We start from the raw sequence: 14706 nt of genomic DNA on the forward strand, positions 1-14706 counted from the left end.
GGAAATGCAGCCAGTACATAGCTGTAGAGACCTAGGCATCATCCACACTTCCTCTTGTCCTGCTGCTTTCCCCCAAGGAAAGCTGCTCTTTAGCACTCAGTTGGAGCAAATGACAATTCAGGTTTTCTCTGAATTGATGTTTGCTCTGATTGAGCACTAAAGAGCAGGGAAAGGGGAAAACCACTTGGACGAGTCCCTAGAAACTAGGGTTCCAACAGGATTTTCTGGGCCCAGTACACTGTATATATGTTCAGCTCAGCGCTCCATCATGCCTACAATCTAATGTTAAGAATTGCTGCTTACATGCACATTGCAACTAAAACAAGAACATATGGGCAAAGTAAGAAGGTGGGTGGGTTGTGGTCTCAATGGCATTGTGCTTTAGTGTATGCTCAGTCATTCCATGGGCAAATGAAAAAAAAAAATTAAGTTTAAGGAGATCTGCAGCTTGGGTTCCTTGGCAACCCACCTACAATCCCCCTGAAACTAAGTAAAGACGTTTCTTCTGCCCATATTATGGGCAGGAGCCATCATTTTGCCCTCATTCATCCAATTGTCAATTTCAGTTTCAGGCCTACAATGGAAACTGTTGAGATGGCTCAGTAGCATGGAATTTCCATTTCCATTATATGCTGCATTAATAATAAAATAAAATAAAAACATCACTTTGCTTCTCCTAAACATGAGAACAGCTGCACTAACTACCTACATTCCTGTATTTTATTTTTGAAGGTCGCAAAGCACAATGAAAAGTCTTGCAGCTTCCCACATATTTACTTGTTAACAGAATTAACAATAAATTGAGTTATATGAACCTATTGAAGTAGCAGGCCAGAATGTTCACAAAAATAAGTCTTTTTTTGTCTGTTCTTGGTCTGCTGTGCCTAAGCCAGCACGGTGAACAGAGAAGAAGAGGTAACACAATGAGACACTTTTGTTAGATGAAAGCTGTAAAAAATGTGGGTTAGCTTTAATTCAAAGGTAAGGCTGGATGAATTAAGAAGTCATTTTGCCTGAGCACATTACAAGTGGAGTGCTTATTTAAAGTACCCCTAAGGCGAACCAAGTTATACATTCTCTGCCTTCCAAAGTGACAAGGAGGCAATGCTATCTTTTATTTGAAGTGTAGCAAAATTCTAAATCCTCTAATTCTGCAAACAGAAATCCCTGTATAACTGCATCATCTAAGACCTTTTATGGGGAGCCATTATATATATACACACACATTATATATATATATATATATATATATATATATATATATATATATATATATATATACACACACACACACACACACACACACACACACACACACACACCAAACAAAAGCACTAAGGACAGAAGGACAGTCCTTATGAGGTTCTAACAGATAACAAATTCACTGTAAGACTAGCTGCTCCAATTGAGACTGAACCCCACAGTCAAAAGAAGAAGCAGCGCTTCACGAGAACTAGCAATTCAAACTAACCACAGGCCAAGTAACACCTTCTCCGCACCATTCCTTTCAAAAGCTAAACTCTCCTCTCCCTCATTTATTCTAAAATAAAGAATAAAATGCATGTTGTTAGATTGCCCAACTACTGGAAAAAGGTGCTTTAGCAGTACAGTTGTTCATAGGAAGATTTTTATTTTTTTTTAGGCAAAAGTAGATGTAAAATGATTCCCCTCACATTATGAGACAGACTCTTCCTAGGCTCTAGAATAGAAGTGGGGGACCTGTAACCTCCAGACAATGCTGGACTACAACTCCTATTTCTGACTACTGATCATGTGGGTTGGGGCTTATTAAAGACAGAGTTCAACAACATATGGAGGTCAAAGGGTTTCCTATAACTTTTCTAGAACATCCAATCTCCTCATAGGAATAGTTTCTCTTTTAAGGCCACATAGTTTCTAGCTGCAGATGTTACTACTAAGGTGTTGAGTACTGGAAGTTCTTAAAAGAAGTGAGTATGATCTGGGGCAGGTTATCATCTGGCTGGACTTACTAGGAAGAGTTCAAAATATCTGAACTCAATATGAATATATATTTCATCTCCCTCCATGCCAATCCTCTGCTATGAAGAGCTTTCAATATTCATTTCTACTGTTTCCCACAATCCAGAAGGAGCAGGAACCTGTATAGCATAGCACTTCATCTTAGTCAGTACTGTATTCCTATTACATGTTTCCTCCTCCTCCACCACAGTCAATATATTGTTTTTCTTGGGTGTTAAAACAACTCCACATTTACCATCCTATTAGGCCATAAAACAGCCCCCTAAGATATACATGGCAGGGCTCCTTGCTACAACAGTCGTGAATATAATCAGCAGCCACATGGGTTATGTGGATCAGATGGAATCAGTTTAGATTATGTGGTTAGGCCTACCTGGCAAAATACATGGAGCCAGCAAGGGTATGCTGGTCTTCACTGGTCCTCCACATGGGGCTGGTAAAGGTAGGGCTGGTGAACTGTGTGGGCAGGTAAGAGCTGGAGTGTTTTAGTTCTGTTTGCAGAATGGGGCCAATTTTGGCTTGAAGGTAGCATCTGAACCAACTCACAATCACTTCTAATGTCACAATGTTGATTTTACTAGGAGAAATGGTGCTAGCATGGGTACTTCCACACAATCCATCTTCCACTGATTGTTGCTGCTGAGGTATGACGCCTACATGGAAACAGCAACTACATTACCAGGCTTCAGGCCTTAAACTGAATCTTAAACTACCATGACAATGGACCAATCTGATCTCCTGAATATGGACATTCAGGTTCAAGTAGCATGCCTCTAAGAACCAGTTGCCTGCAAGGAAAAATGGGAGGTTTTTTTGCCTTCCTGTCTTACTTGTGGTCTACTCAGAGGTGTCTATGAGAAACACAATGGTGAATTGGATGGTCTTTTGGTTTGGTCCAGCACTGTTCTAATGTTTCTGTTTCAGTGTGAGAGGAAACTAAAGAGTGAACGTTGTTAAGACAGGCAAGTCCAGCTTTAATTTCCCCTCAAAATTATCTGCAATGTGAAATAACATGGCAAGAGGACTCCAGCCAAAGAAGCTCCTGGCTAGAGGCTGAATGAAATAAGTTAGAAGCTAGTCTTAAAACTTAAGACATTAAATATTTTCTGGAAATGTTTATGATTGTTTGCTGGTCTGTTATTCCCCTATCGGTTTTTAGATGCCTCTTAAGTAAAACCGTAACTTGTGGAAATGATGGAAACAAAACAACAACAAAATGCAGTGCTCTGAGGCAGAACTCCCAATTTAATATATTTTCCTTCATATTTTCACTCAAAAACTAGGCTCACTGGAGGAGTTCCATATGTCTTATAAGGAACGATCTCCTCCAAAAGTACCCACTTCAAACTATAAATTTGATCTCAAGGATTCAGTGACATTGATAAATCACTCAAGGTTTTGCTCTCTCAGTTGGTGTCACCATGATCTCTCAGCGGAACAGAAGCTTCTCATATACTTCTGGGTATGCAGTACTTCATCCCTTACATTATTATAGTATGTATTTAATTTAAACAAAAAATTAGTCCTTGAGGGGTATTTCCAAATTCACAGTGTAATATACATAGTTTGTGTTACTGCACAGTATTACTCTTCTGGAGTCTTTGAGAGCTTTTCAGATTCCCTCTGTATCTCATGATGCCCCTGAGGTGTGTTATCTCTTGGTGACATTACTTGTTCCATCTTGCTGCAGTGTGGTAGAAGACTTATCTGTTTACCAGTTATTACTTAGATTTGTATAGGAGCCATTTGTGATTGACCCGAAGAGCCTAATTTCCTTTTTACTGTACAGTATTGTCTTCCTGTCCTTTCTTATAAATAGTCTCAGTCCAAATGGCATTAGGAGGGCTGTAACAGTTAACATTCATTAACATTTAGAGTGCTGCCTTGTGTTTCCCCTTCAGGATATTAAATTAAGCAGCATTACTCAGCAGTAGGCTAGCGTCTGTTAAATTTCATCAATACTAAGCAAATCACATTATTAAATACATTTTAATCTATATCCTTAGTTCGTTCATAAGGAGTCCTTAGTACCTGTGTCTTCCAATATTGACAAAAGGGGTTGTCATGGAAAAAAATTGTCCTAAAGGAGTTATAAATAACTCACGAGACTCTCTGCACTTCAACTCCATTTTGTATTTGTTTTGTTTTTTAAAAAGAAAACATGTTGTTTTCTAAATAAGGTATAAATATATTGAGATCAATATACCAGCGAATATGCCACAACATATGGGCTTTTATATTGCAGAATGCTAATCTGGTTTGTGCATGCACTTGTATTCATGGCCTGTTAAATTGCATAACAAGAGAAAATGAATACATTTATGATTTGTTTCTAGGTTTGGCTAGTCTGTTTTAATTCTCAATTGAGAATTTAGAAAAACAACACTGAAATGACAATTTCAGCAACAGATCCCCCCCGCCAGCTATATTATACAGTACAACAGTCAGCAACAATCCTGATTGCCAGGATTTCCTGTCCTAGTTGGTTAGAACTTCTCCTGGGATTAAGTGGCTATTGGGACTGCTCAGCATGCACTTAGATTTACAGTCACAATACATGGATATCAGTGTGAAGCGGGGCAGAGCTTGTCTCCTGTTACCAATATCACTGCTGTTTATGGGGTGGGGTTGGGGCCATAGCACTGCACTCACAGGACTACTGCCACCAATTCAGCATTCCCACCAGTGCAGCAAAACACCAATCTTGTTGCTCCCATGCACCATCCTCACCCAGCTGTAACATTCTGCCCCACCCACATATGCTGGTACTGATGGATGTGAAAAGAATCTGCAACTTATAACAATGTGTATTTCTCTGCACTTGAAGATATTTAAACCTTACCCAGTGTTGATGCCTGCAGAAAATAACTCACAATACTGCTATCTCTCTCTCTCTCTCTCTCTCTCTTTCTCTCCCCCCCATCCTTGCAATACACGCTCACACCCAAAGGCATCTCCTCACTCCTTCTAAGATGCCTCTCATGTGTTACATTTTATGGAGATGAAAACAAAGCGGGACGAGGCGTGTTAGTTCACAATCTCGTCCCACCACCACAATGGACACACAGTCGCAGACTGCAGCTCTGGAAAGAATGCATACTTTGCACACAGAAGGCCCTAGGTTCAAACTCACACATCTCCCACTAAAAAAACACCAAACGGAAAACCTGGCAGAGGATGGTGGGAAAGATCTCTTTCTCTGACAAGGTACTGTACAGGGAGGCCTTTTATGTTTCATATGAGATTAAAGGTTGTGTGTAATAGCCCTCATCTGAAGAAATGTAAGAACAACTGCAGGCTGTATGTCTGCTACTGCACGAACACAGGGAAGGTTCTCTTGGACCAGGCCAATGGTCCATGTAGCCCAGCACCCTGTGATGGCAGCCAACAAGATGCCTTTGGGAGTATTTGAGAGGAAAAATAGTCTCCACAGCTGTGATACTCAGAAACAGGTATCCAAAGGCATGCAGTCTCCAACAATGGGGATAGACCATAGCTATGGTGACAAGCAATCATTAATTGCAGGTGGCACTGTGGTCTAAACCACAGAGCCTAGGGCTTGCCGATCTGAAGGTCGGTGGTTTGAATCCCCGCAACGGGGTGAGCTCCCATTGCTCGGTCCCTGCTCCTGCCAACCTAGCAGTTTGAAAGCATGTCAAAGTGCAAGTAGATAAATAGGTACCAATCCGGCAAGAAGGTAAACGGCGTATCCGTGCGCTGCTCTGGTTCACCAGAAGCGGCTTAGTCATGCTGGCCACATGACCCGGAAGCTGTACGCCGGCTCCCTCGGCCAATAAAGCGAGATGAGCGCTGCAACCCCAGAGTCATCCACAATTGGACCTAACAGTCAGGGGCCCCTTTACCTTTACCCTTATGGTGACAAGCAACCATTAATAGCCCCCACAAAGTGATTGGGACTAGAATCTCTTTGATTAGCTTTTTAAAAACTGTTTTTACTGATAGTTTTAATATTTTTTTGTAACCCACTTCAAGCTTTTATTACAATCAAGCAGTATATAAATTTTGTTTGAATAAACTTTTAGATAGGCAGTAGATCCACCTCTTTCCTGTCACTCTTGTGTTAAATACAATAACCCCCACCTCCAGAACACCAGTTTGCTCTTGCTTGGGCTTGTGCATAGAGTCATCAGACTGTGCACTGCTGAGAAAGTTGTGCTGGCATTTCCCCCGTGCAGTAGGAGGGTAACTGGATGCCGATGTCCCAGTGTTATACTACCTATTAGACACACATGCACACTCTGCAGACAATACTTTTAAGTAGAAACTGGAGCCACAGAGAGTTAATTGCTGATCAAGAAATGAAGCCAGATAGCTTTGCAGAAAAAAAATATTGAGGCAGAAGCACCACTCAAAAAGCTTAACAGCAACAAATACAGCAAAGTTTACAGCAAAAAAAGAAAAGGGAAAAAAGCCTAATATTGGCAATTGGAAATAGAGGGATATGTAACTCCCACCCTCCCAATAGCAAAAATGATGTGAGACCAGGAAAGACAATCTGTACAAATGGCAATCTGTACAAAGTTTTATCTTTGCCAAATACATATTAGTGGGATCTGCAAGGAAATGCTGCAATGTGGAGTGCTTCTGTTCAGGTTTTCAGTTACTCACTTCCCTTTCCCTATCCAAATGTTGCATGTCTGTCAGTATGCTCAGTTCTCACTCTGCTCTTTTTGGATTCCACACCCCTGGGATTTTTCCTAAAGTATTTTGTTTGTATTTCAAACCTTGACATTGCCCCTGAACATGCTAATCTCTCTCTTTCTTGTGTATAACAGGAGTGGGGATACAATTTTGGCATAAGGACAGGCACTTATAGAATGAGTTCATTAGGAACATGTCAACTGCTGGACTTTGACAAGGAAGATCTAGCTTCAAATCCAAAGTTGGTGACTTTGGGCCTCTCTTCCAGCTCAAACCATTGCAGGGATAAAAAGGGATTGTGCTTTAATCCCCCTGGAGGAAGAGTAGTATACAATTCTGATAGAGAAAATAAATATAGAATAAAGTCATCTAGTAATAAATGCACTTACTATAAAAGATGACAACAACAACAACAACAACAACAACTCTGCCTTTTCCCCTGATGGGACTCAAGGTAGCTTACAGATAAAAACAAGAACCATTAAAATCATAGAAAAATCAAGCATTAAAATACAATTAAACATTGATAAGAAAACATGCCAGTATACAGTATATCGAATACATGTCACAGTATATGTGCATGTTTTAAATTTCAAATTATATTAGCTGAATATACATGTATGTGCTAATAATTAATGGGATCAGAGAAGGCATGGAAAGGGAATTTATCCATTTTCTCCCATGTTACAGTCCTAAGGAAAATCCTCTGGTTAAGCTGATATTTCATTACAGAGTAAATCTCTAATTAGCACCAATTTTATTGAATAAAGATCTTTGATAACTCTAATTAAGTATCCTTGGTAACTATAACATTTAACAGTGTCTCACGAAAAGGAGAAATTACTTACCTTCTGAGTAAGTAGTGCTTGTACAACTTGGTTGGCTACCTGTAAGAATAAATAAAGGACATTTGAGCCGTGCATCAGATTGTGTTTGTGTGTGCTTTCTAAGGGTCATAGCTGAGTAATACAGCATCTGCTTTGAATGCAGAAAGTCCTGGTTCAATCTGTGGCATCTCCAGGTAGACCTGGAAACCCTGAATAGCCACTTCTACTTAGTATAGACCAGTATTTATCAAACTTGTATATTCAGCTGCTAGCTAGGGATGATGCGAGTTGTAGTCCAACAGCTGGCAATGCAAGTTTGAGTAACACTGAAGTTCGAACATTTGCAGTTTGAATCTGTGCGACGGGGTAAGCTCCCGTTGCTCTGTCCCAGCTTCTGACAACCTAGGAGTTCGAAAGCATACCAGTGGAAGTAGATAAACTGGTACCACTGTGGCAGGAAGCTAAACTGCATTTCCGTGCATTACGGCTTCCATCACGGTGTCCTGTTGCACCATAAGCGGTTTAGTCATGCTGGCCACATGACCTGGAAAGCAGTCAGTGGACAAACGCCGGCTCCCTCAGCCTGACGTGAGATGAGCGCCGCACCCCATAGTCCCCTTTGACTGGACTTAACCATCCAGGGGCAGCAGAGTAGCACAGGGGAGGTGCTAGCCACCATAGGGCGATGCTAGCTGTCCATGGGGGTGGGGCAAGCCACCCACTGGGCAGGGGCCAGCTGCCTCCCTGTCTGGAGGACAGCCATGACTGGGATGGAGGTGGCGGCTAGGGCGCCCTACAGGCCACGCGCCACACACGTCCCATGCTGCATCCCTTCCTCCACTACTGTCCCTTTACCTTTTACCTTTACCTATAGACAGTGCAGAACCAGATGGATCAATGGTCTGATTGGGTAAAAAGCAGCTTCCTGCGTTTGTACAGATAATTTCCTTTAGGCACACCTGGAGGTTTTTTAAAAAAACTTTTCTTATCTTCACTAGTGTTTCAGATTCTACCACTTCCCTTGAAAACCTCATTTTGTCCCAAATTCTGGAGTAGTATAAGACACAGGACTGGAAAAAACCAGTACCATTCAACCGATTTTGAAAGAGATATCATCAATTTTGTTCAAGCAGAAGGCCGGGCCCTGGATGTTTTCATGAGGTCTAATTGTTTCTTGATTCAATATTGACAAAACAGAACATCTGTCATGACAGCAAGATACTGTTAAGTGCCACTAAAAATTAAAATGCCTACAGTCATCAAATGTGCTTGGATGGCACTCACGCCACACTTTATATTTATTTGCATCAGATTACAAAACATTGATTAGTAGAATTGTGTATACAACTAGATTTTTTTAAAATCCACCCCCACCAGATATTAACATTTGTATCACACATTTAATTATCTAATACCTTATTTTGTTCAAAAATGACCTATTTTTGTACACACTAAAAAACCTTACATTGTCAAAGCAGAGCCCTATCATATCTGAAGCTTATTCATTTGAAAATAAGCATACCTAGCAGTTAAAAACAAAATTCCACTTTCTTCTCAACAACTTCACTGAAAAAAATGTAACCTACTCATATGAACTGAAGCAAAAGCAGAAATTCTGCTCCTGTATGATCCAAGAGTTTGATTTGATTCATACACTTATAACATGACCCATTACCACTTCTCCCTTTCCAGAACTGGTCTCTAACCTAAGGCAACTAGGGAATAAACCGTCACATAAAATAGTTCTGTACATGATTTAATACAAGACACAGACTAATACTGCAGCCATAATAACCCACAGCAGTAAATATATTGCATCTCTGAAATCCATGTGTGTTGCCCTATAGGCTTTAAGAACTGACATCCAACAGCATTCCTTCTAGCATGTATTTTTAGTTGTAACATTGTTTGGTGTACCTAAAAATTGAACAAACCCATCCAATACATTACTTCTTTACGAAATGACATAACATGAAGCTACTTATTAGTAAAATAAATAAATAAATAAACAAATAAGCAAGCAAGCAAGCAAGCAAACAGCTATGTTCAAAACCCTACAAGGTTCTGCAGACTGTGTCCAAGTCATTTGCAGCAGTTCTGCCTGCATAGTCACTGAGAGCTGTGCCGAGTGGCATAAGCAGAAGAGGGAGCAATGCAAGCACTTCTGATCTGAGTAGCTGAAGGTAAGGCAACCTAGTGGCAAGGGATGTTGGAGAATTCTGATGAAAGTGGAAACAGGAAAAGGAAATTGCTGATGTTCGCTTTTTCGTCCCATGCCCAGAATGGAAATAAATCTAGCAAATACCATTAGTATTCATGTCATTGCTGATTTCAGTCCATCAACAACATGTTAATTGATCATGGCTCCCCTCCCTACTCCATTTACAATGCATTTCCTTCTTAATGAAATGAATGGGGTAGAATAACAATAATCCCTTTACCATCATGCAGAAATCCAAGATCTTTATACTTGGAAAAGCTGAAGTAGTATCCCCATCATCTTAATTTAAAGAAACTCACCATAACAGATTTGGAGGATTTCTGGCCAATCTAAGAAAGAATAGCAACAGAGCTAAAATAATCCAGGATATATTTCCAGTGACCTTGTCATGTTTTCGAATGACGAAGAATAAGAATAAGCTTTTATTATCTTATTTGCATGGCATGTTAATGACAGCTTTTAGTTAAACATTGGTGGAATCTTTATATTTTGTCTGACTAACTGCAAATGCTAGTGTAGTAATTTTAAGATGTTATAGTGTGATGTATCACATTGCCCTGATAGAATACAGCTGTGTCTGACATAAATCTTTACTGGCATAATAACATGAATAAATATTATACCACCTCTTGACAAAAAACTGACAATCAATTTCCAGAATAGGAAACTAGGATTAAGCATTTAAACCTCAGGCCCCTGAGGTAGAAGAAGGTAATCCTGTTTCTTGCATTAGGTTTCCTAGAGACAAGGAGATGGGTTTAGAATTTATAGATATATGTATTGAATTTTAAATAAATGAAGCTCATCCTTATATAATGCATTGCAGTGCTATTTACTTTCAAGTTCAATCCAAATGATTGATCTATCTACTTTAGAGGAAATAGCAGAGATAGACAACTAATTTCAAAACAATTGTTTGTTAGGATTACTATCAGAATTTATAAGCGACTGTAATTGTCTCACATTCTGATAACCCCCCACCCCACCCTTTACAATGACTGAATTTTATGGGTAGATACACTCACAGAATATTAAATTGTATTTCAGGGCAAGAATTTGTAATGCAGTTATGAAGGTTAGGTTTATAATAAACAGAGAAGAAAGAATATGAACAAAAGGGACATTAAGATTTTTAGAAAATAATAATGAGGGCCTGAATCCAGCAATTTTGCACCTCAGCTCTGTCTATAAGTTTATTTGATGAGGTTTTGTGCCTATATACAAAGTTTGAAACAGCTGAGTAATCCCCATGCCATCAAATCAAATTAAAGTTTATACAGCTGATATTACTGAGATGGGGAGTGCCACTTTTGTGATCATCTACAACTGCTCAACTCTCCAATCTATGTTGTCTGCCCAGCAGCAAACCCTTGTGCTATTAATCTGCCCATAAACCTATTCCAAAATTCATACCGTAAACTTGGCATCAATATGGGCTGATCAGAAGCCTTAAAGTTTTATGCCACAGCCACTGGAAAAAATAAAACAGCCCGCTTGTGCATGCCCACATGCGATCAGAAGATTTGTGTGTCACTTCTAAGTATGCGGTAGCATAGTGCTGGGAACACTTTCACCTCAAACTACATAGAATATAACTCTTGTGTGAGCAAAAGAATTGAATTTTGTAGTTGTGGCTATATTTTCCCCTGCTTGATAAACCCCCGAATCCATATAATCAGAAGCAGCAGTTTATTAAATAGGTATATATCCTAGCTGAAAAGTTTCTGTAGAAACGTGCTCCAAAACAGCAAGTAACCTCAACCTATGTGTGGTACTTAATGGTAGTAGGTTTCTTGGCAGAAGGGATAGTGTGCATAGTCTCCCAGCTGGGGGAAATGGTATAGCTGGACCTGGTTTTATAGCCTTTGACATAGGAAGTTCCCAAGAAAATGAATGTCTAAACCTTCGGACAAATATTGTAAAAAATGGGGGGAGGATCCCTACAATCTCTATTTCAATTTTCAAGATTTGCTCTTAGAAGAACAGGATGAGAATGTCTTAAACTCAGGTGGTTAAGCAGGGTCTTGTGAGACAGAGACCCACTAACTTTCAGTATCAACAGTTTCCCAGCTGATCTGGGAAATACAAACTTGCAGACTGAACTTAGGTGATTTAGAGGGGGAGAATAGAACTAGACATGGGTCACAATCCAAGTTGGTATTATTCTGGGATGTAAGATCTCCAAGTTGTCTGGAATGCCTTAGATTGTTCATGCATAATTAAGGCCAACAAAAGAAGAAAATTGTTTGGAAAATCCTCTTTTATTTGGGATGCAGAATATTTCATGGGTAAAAAGGATTATTACTATTACCATAATCTATTGCTGTACTTCTCAAAATGTAAGTCAATGGCATCACAGAGTTGGTTTGTTCAAAGTGAGCATGGGTCTTGAAGATAAATGCAAAGATCCAATGACTTTTCAGTGTTGCATTATTGATTTAAATTAACCAACCCATATTAAAGACAAACTTCGTCGGGTAGATCCACTCAGTAAAAGAACAGGAGCACCACTGGACCATAATACATGGGAATCAAATCTATCATTCCATCCAGGATTTGTAGGTGAAGCTAATAACAGTATTTAACTTTGGACCTTTAAAACCCCCAAAAAACCTCTTTTGTCTCAAAGGGAGCTAATTCCACTGCTTCTATTCTACTTCTGAATTTATTTATTTTTTAATCCTGTGTATGTCCCAAGGGAAATCTAGAATCCTAAACAAAACTACAAAAATTGTTCATAGTTAGTATATTCGGAATTATTTTATTATAAACTGATTAACAAATAAAAATGTAACCCAATAAGAAAGGGAAGGGTTGCTTATTGGAAAAGTGACAAAACACTGATCCACCTTACTTCATCAAGGCAACGTTCATACTGTTCTCTCTGATTTTCATTTTCCATAGCCAGTGCGGAATTCTCTGCCTGCAAGACAGAAAAGTAATGCAAATTAATCAGTGGGCATGGTGTGAAACATGACAATCCAATCAATACATTTACCCTATACACCTCCTCAGGATCCAAAATAAACTCAGGGTGGGGGGGAGTGCGGATAAATAAATAAACAATAAACTAAATCTATGTGCTCTCATTTGCTGTTACAAATAACAGAAATTCTATTAGCTTTATGAAATTACCACAAAATACATTACAATTTAGAGAACGGCAGACATTGCTATTCTACACATCTCTGTAATCTATTCTTGGCAGATGCAGAAAACAGCCTTTAGTATAAACACTGCAGTGGATATTTTGCACATCAATTTTCTTTTATTCAAGCTTGCCAAGCTCGAATGCTTGAAAATCATGAGTCAGGGGCATTTTCTTCCCTTTCCAAACCACAAAGCTTAGCTTAATATTAAGAGATTTAGAGATACAATAATAAAATGCAATTTCTTTTTATCATCTGAACATTGCAGCATTGATGGATAGCACAGCCATATTTTAGGAGTGGTTTTTCTTTCTGATATCATAAAATCTAGAAATGCAGCACACACTTTTCTCTTACACTGGGTGCAATGGCTCAAGCCTATTTTGTCCAGTGTAATAGGTGGACAGTATATAAGCTCACCTCCAATTATCATAAATATATATGAATAGAGTTCACTGCTGTAAGACTGGAAGAGTTGATAAAAATGCAGGACACAATCTAGCCAGTATGAAACCTCTCCTTTCCAACTAAATAAAGTCACATTGAAAACAGCAGAACTTTAACACATGGATGGTATATTATACAAATTGTGCAATGTGGGAGCTTATCAGGGAATCCAGAAATAGAACTTGAAATCTCATTATCTGAGACTGGCACTTGACCTAAAGAGTAATCTGTGACTGCCTGCACAGTTCCCAAATCTTTGATCATGCACAGATAGAATAGGGGCATCTAATGTCAACCCTTTTAGTGACATCAGCATGAAGTCTCTAGATTGCACAGGCTAACTATAATGTACTAAGACCTTGACCATCTCATGTTGCCTGGCAAACATAGCAGGACCTCCTCTCTGCTGCACTCTGGGCTCCATCTCACACCTTAGCGTGGGTAGGGAGGGGAGGAATTATAGACAAACAGCAAATATAGCCTTTAGTGTTATGAAAACAATACAAGCCATTTTGATGTCAAACTTTCACTTCCACATTGAATTATGGTCATCTTTACAAGTAGAAGTTCCTTATGCCATGGCTAGTGACTGTCTCCGGATTAGAATATTAACCTATTTTAATTTTCTAGATTAGATCAGATTGTTTTTGATCTGCCACTCTGAAAAGAAATGTCACCACTAATCAACACAACTGAACAATAGGGGGTTATAAGAGGAACTATTTGAATAGGCAGGGAGTGCTGGTTTGTCAACTATAGCTGTCCTGGACCAAGACAGCCTGTTATCAATAACCCATATTCTGGATATCTCATGGCTGTGGGACTGCAACATGCTCTACATGAAGACGTCCTTGAACATCATCTGAAAGCAGCAGCAGGTGCAGAATACTGCTGCCAGGTTAAGTAGCTGGGTAGTGAGATGGGATAATGGAACACCAATGCTAGATGATGTGTCCTGGTTGCCTATGTGCTACCAGGCCCAATTCAAGGGCTGATAACAGTTTACAAAGCCCTAAATGGCTCTGGTCCTGATAAAATGCAGCAGTGCATCTTCTAATACCAGTCACTGCAATCCTTAATGGGGGGGGGAGTGGGGCTCGGCTTGCAACCCCTACCAGGATTCATGGAGAGGGGATGCATAAACGGCCTTCTCTGTGGTGGGTTCTTTACTTTGAAATAATCTCCCCTTAGTTATGTCTGTCTTCCATATTTTTTGTTCTCAGATTCAACTGAAGACACTCATTTTCCTATGCATTTGCATTTCATTTTTGGGACTCTTATCCCTAGCAGGGCTGCACATCAAACTATCTTGTTAATTAAATGTTCAGTTTGGTGTGTTTTTTTTACTGATGGTTGATGTATTTTGTTCTTATGTTGTCATATTTCACACTGATGTTCT

The 14706-nt window shown here is 39.5% G+C and overlaps 1 protein-coding gene across 11 annotated transcripts in view; it reads right to left on the bottom strand.

Annotated features, from left to right (window-relative positions):
• The window catches only part of NCKAP5 (NCK associated protein 5), a 617165-nt gene that overhangs the window by 138532 nt on the left and 463927 nt on the right, over positions 1–14706 (bottom strand). For all 11 annotated transcript variants that reach the window (XM_081921458.1, XM_081921453.1, XM_081921455.1 and 8 more), the window contains 2 exons: positions 12566–12634; positions 7512–7550 (listed from right to left, as the gene is read on the bottom strand). In XM_081921458.1, coding sequence (XP_081777584.1) covers positions 7512–7550; positions 12566–12634 — 108 coding nt within the window. The remainder of the gene's footprint in view (positions 1–7511; positions 7551–12565; positions 12635–14706) is intronic.

Source organism: Podarcis melisellensis, assembly GCF_964234715.1.
Source record: "Podarcis melisellensis genome assembly, chromosome: 1".
Taxonomy (NCBI): domain Eukaryota; kingdom Metazoa; phylum Chordata; class Lepidosauria; order Squamata; family Lacertidae; genus Podarcis; species Podarcis melisellensis.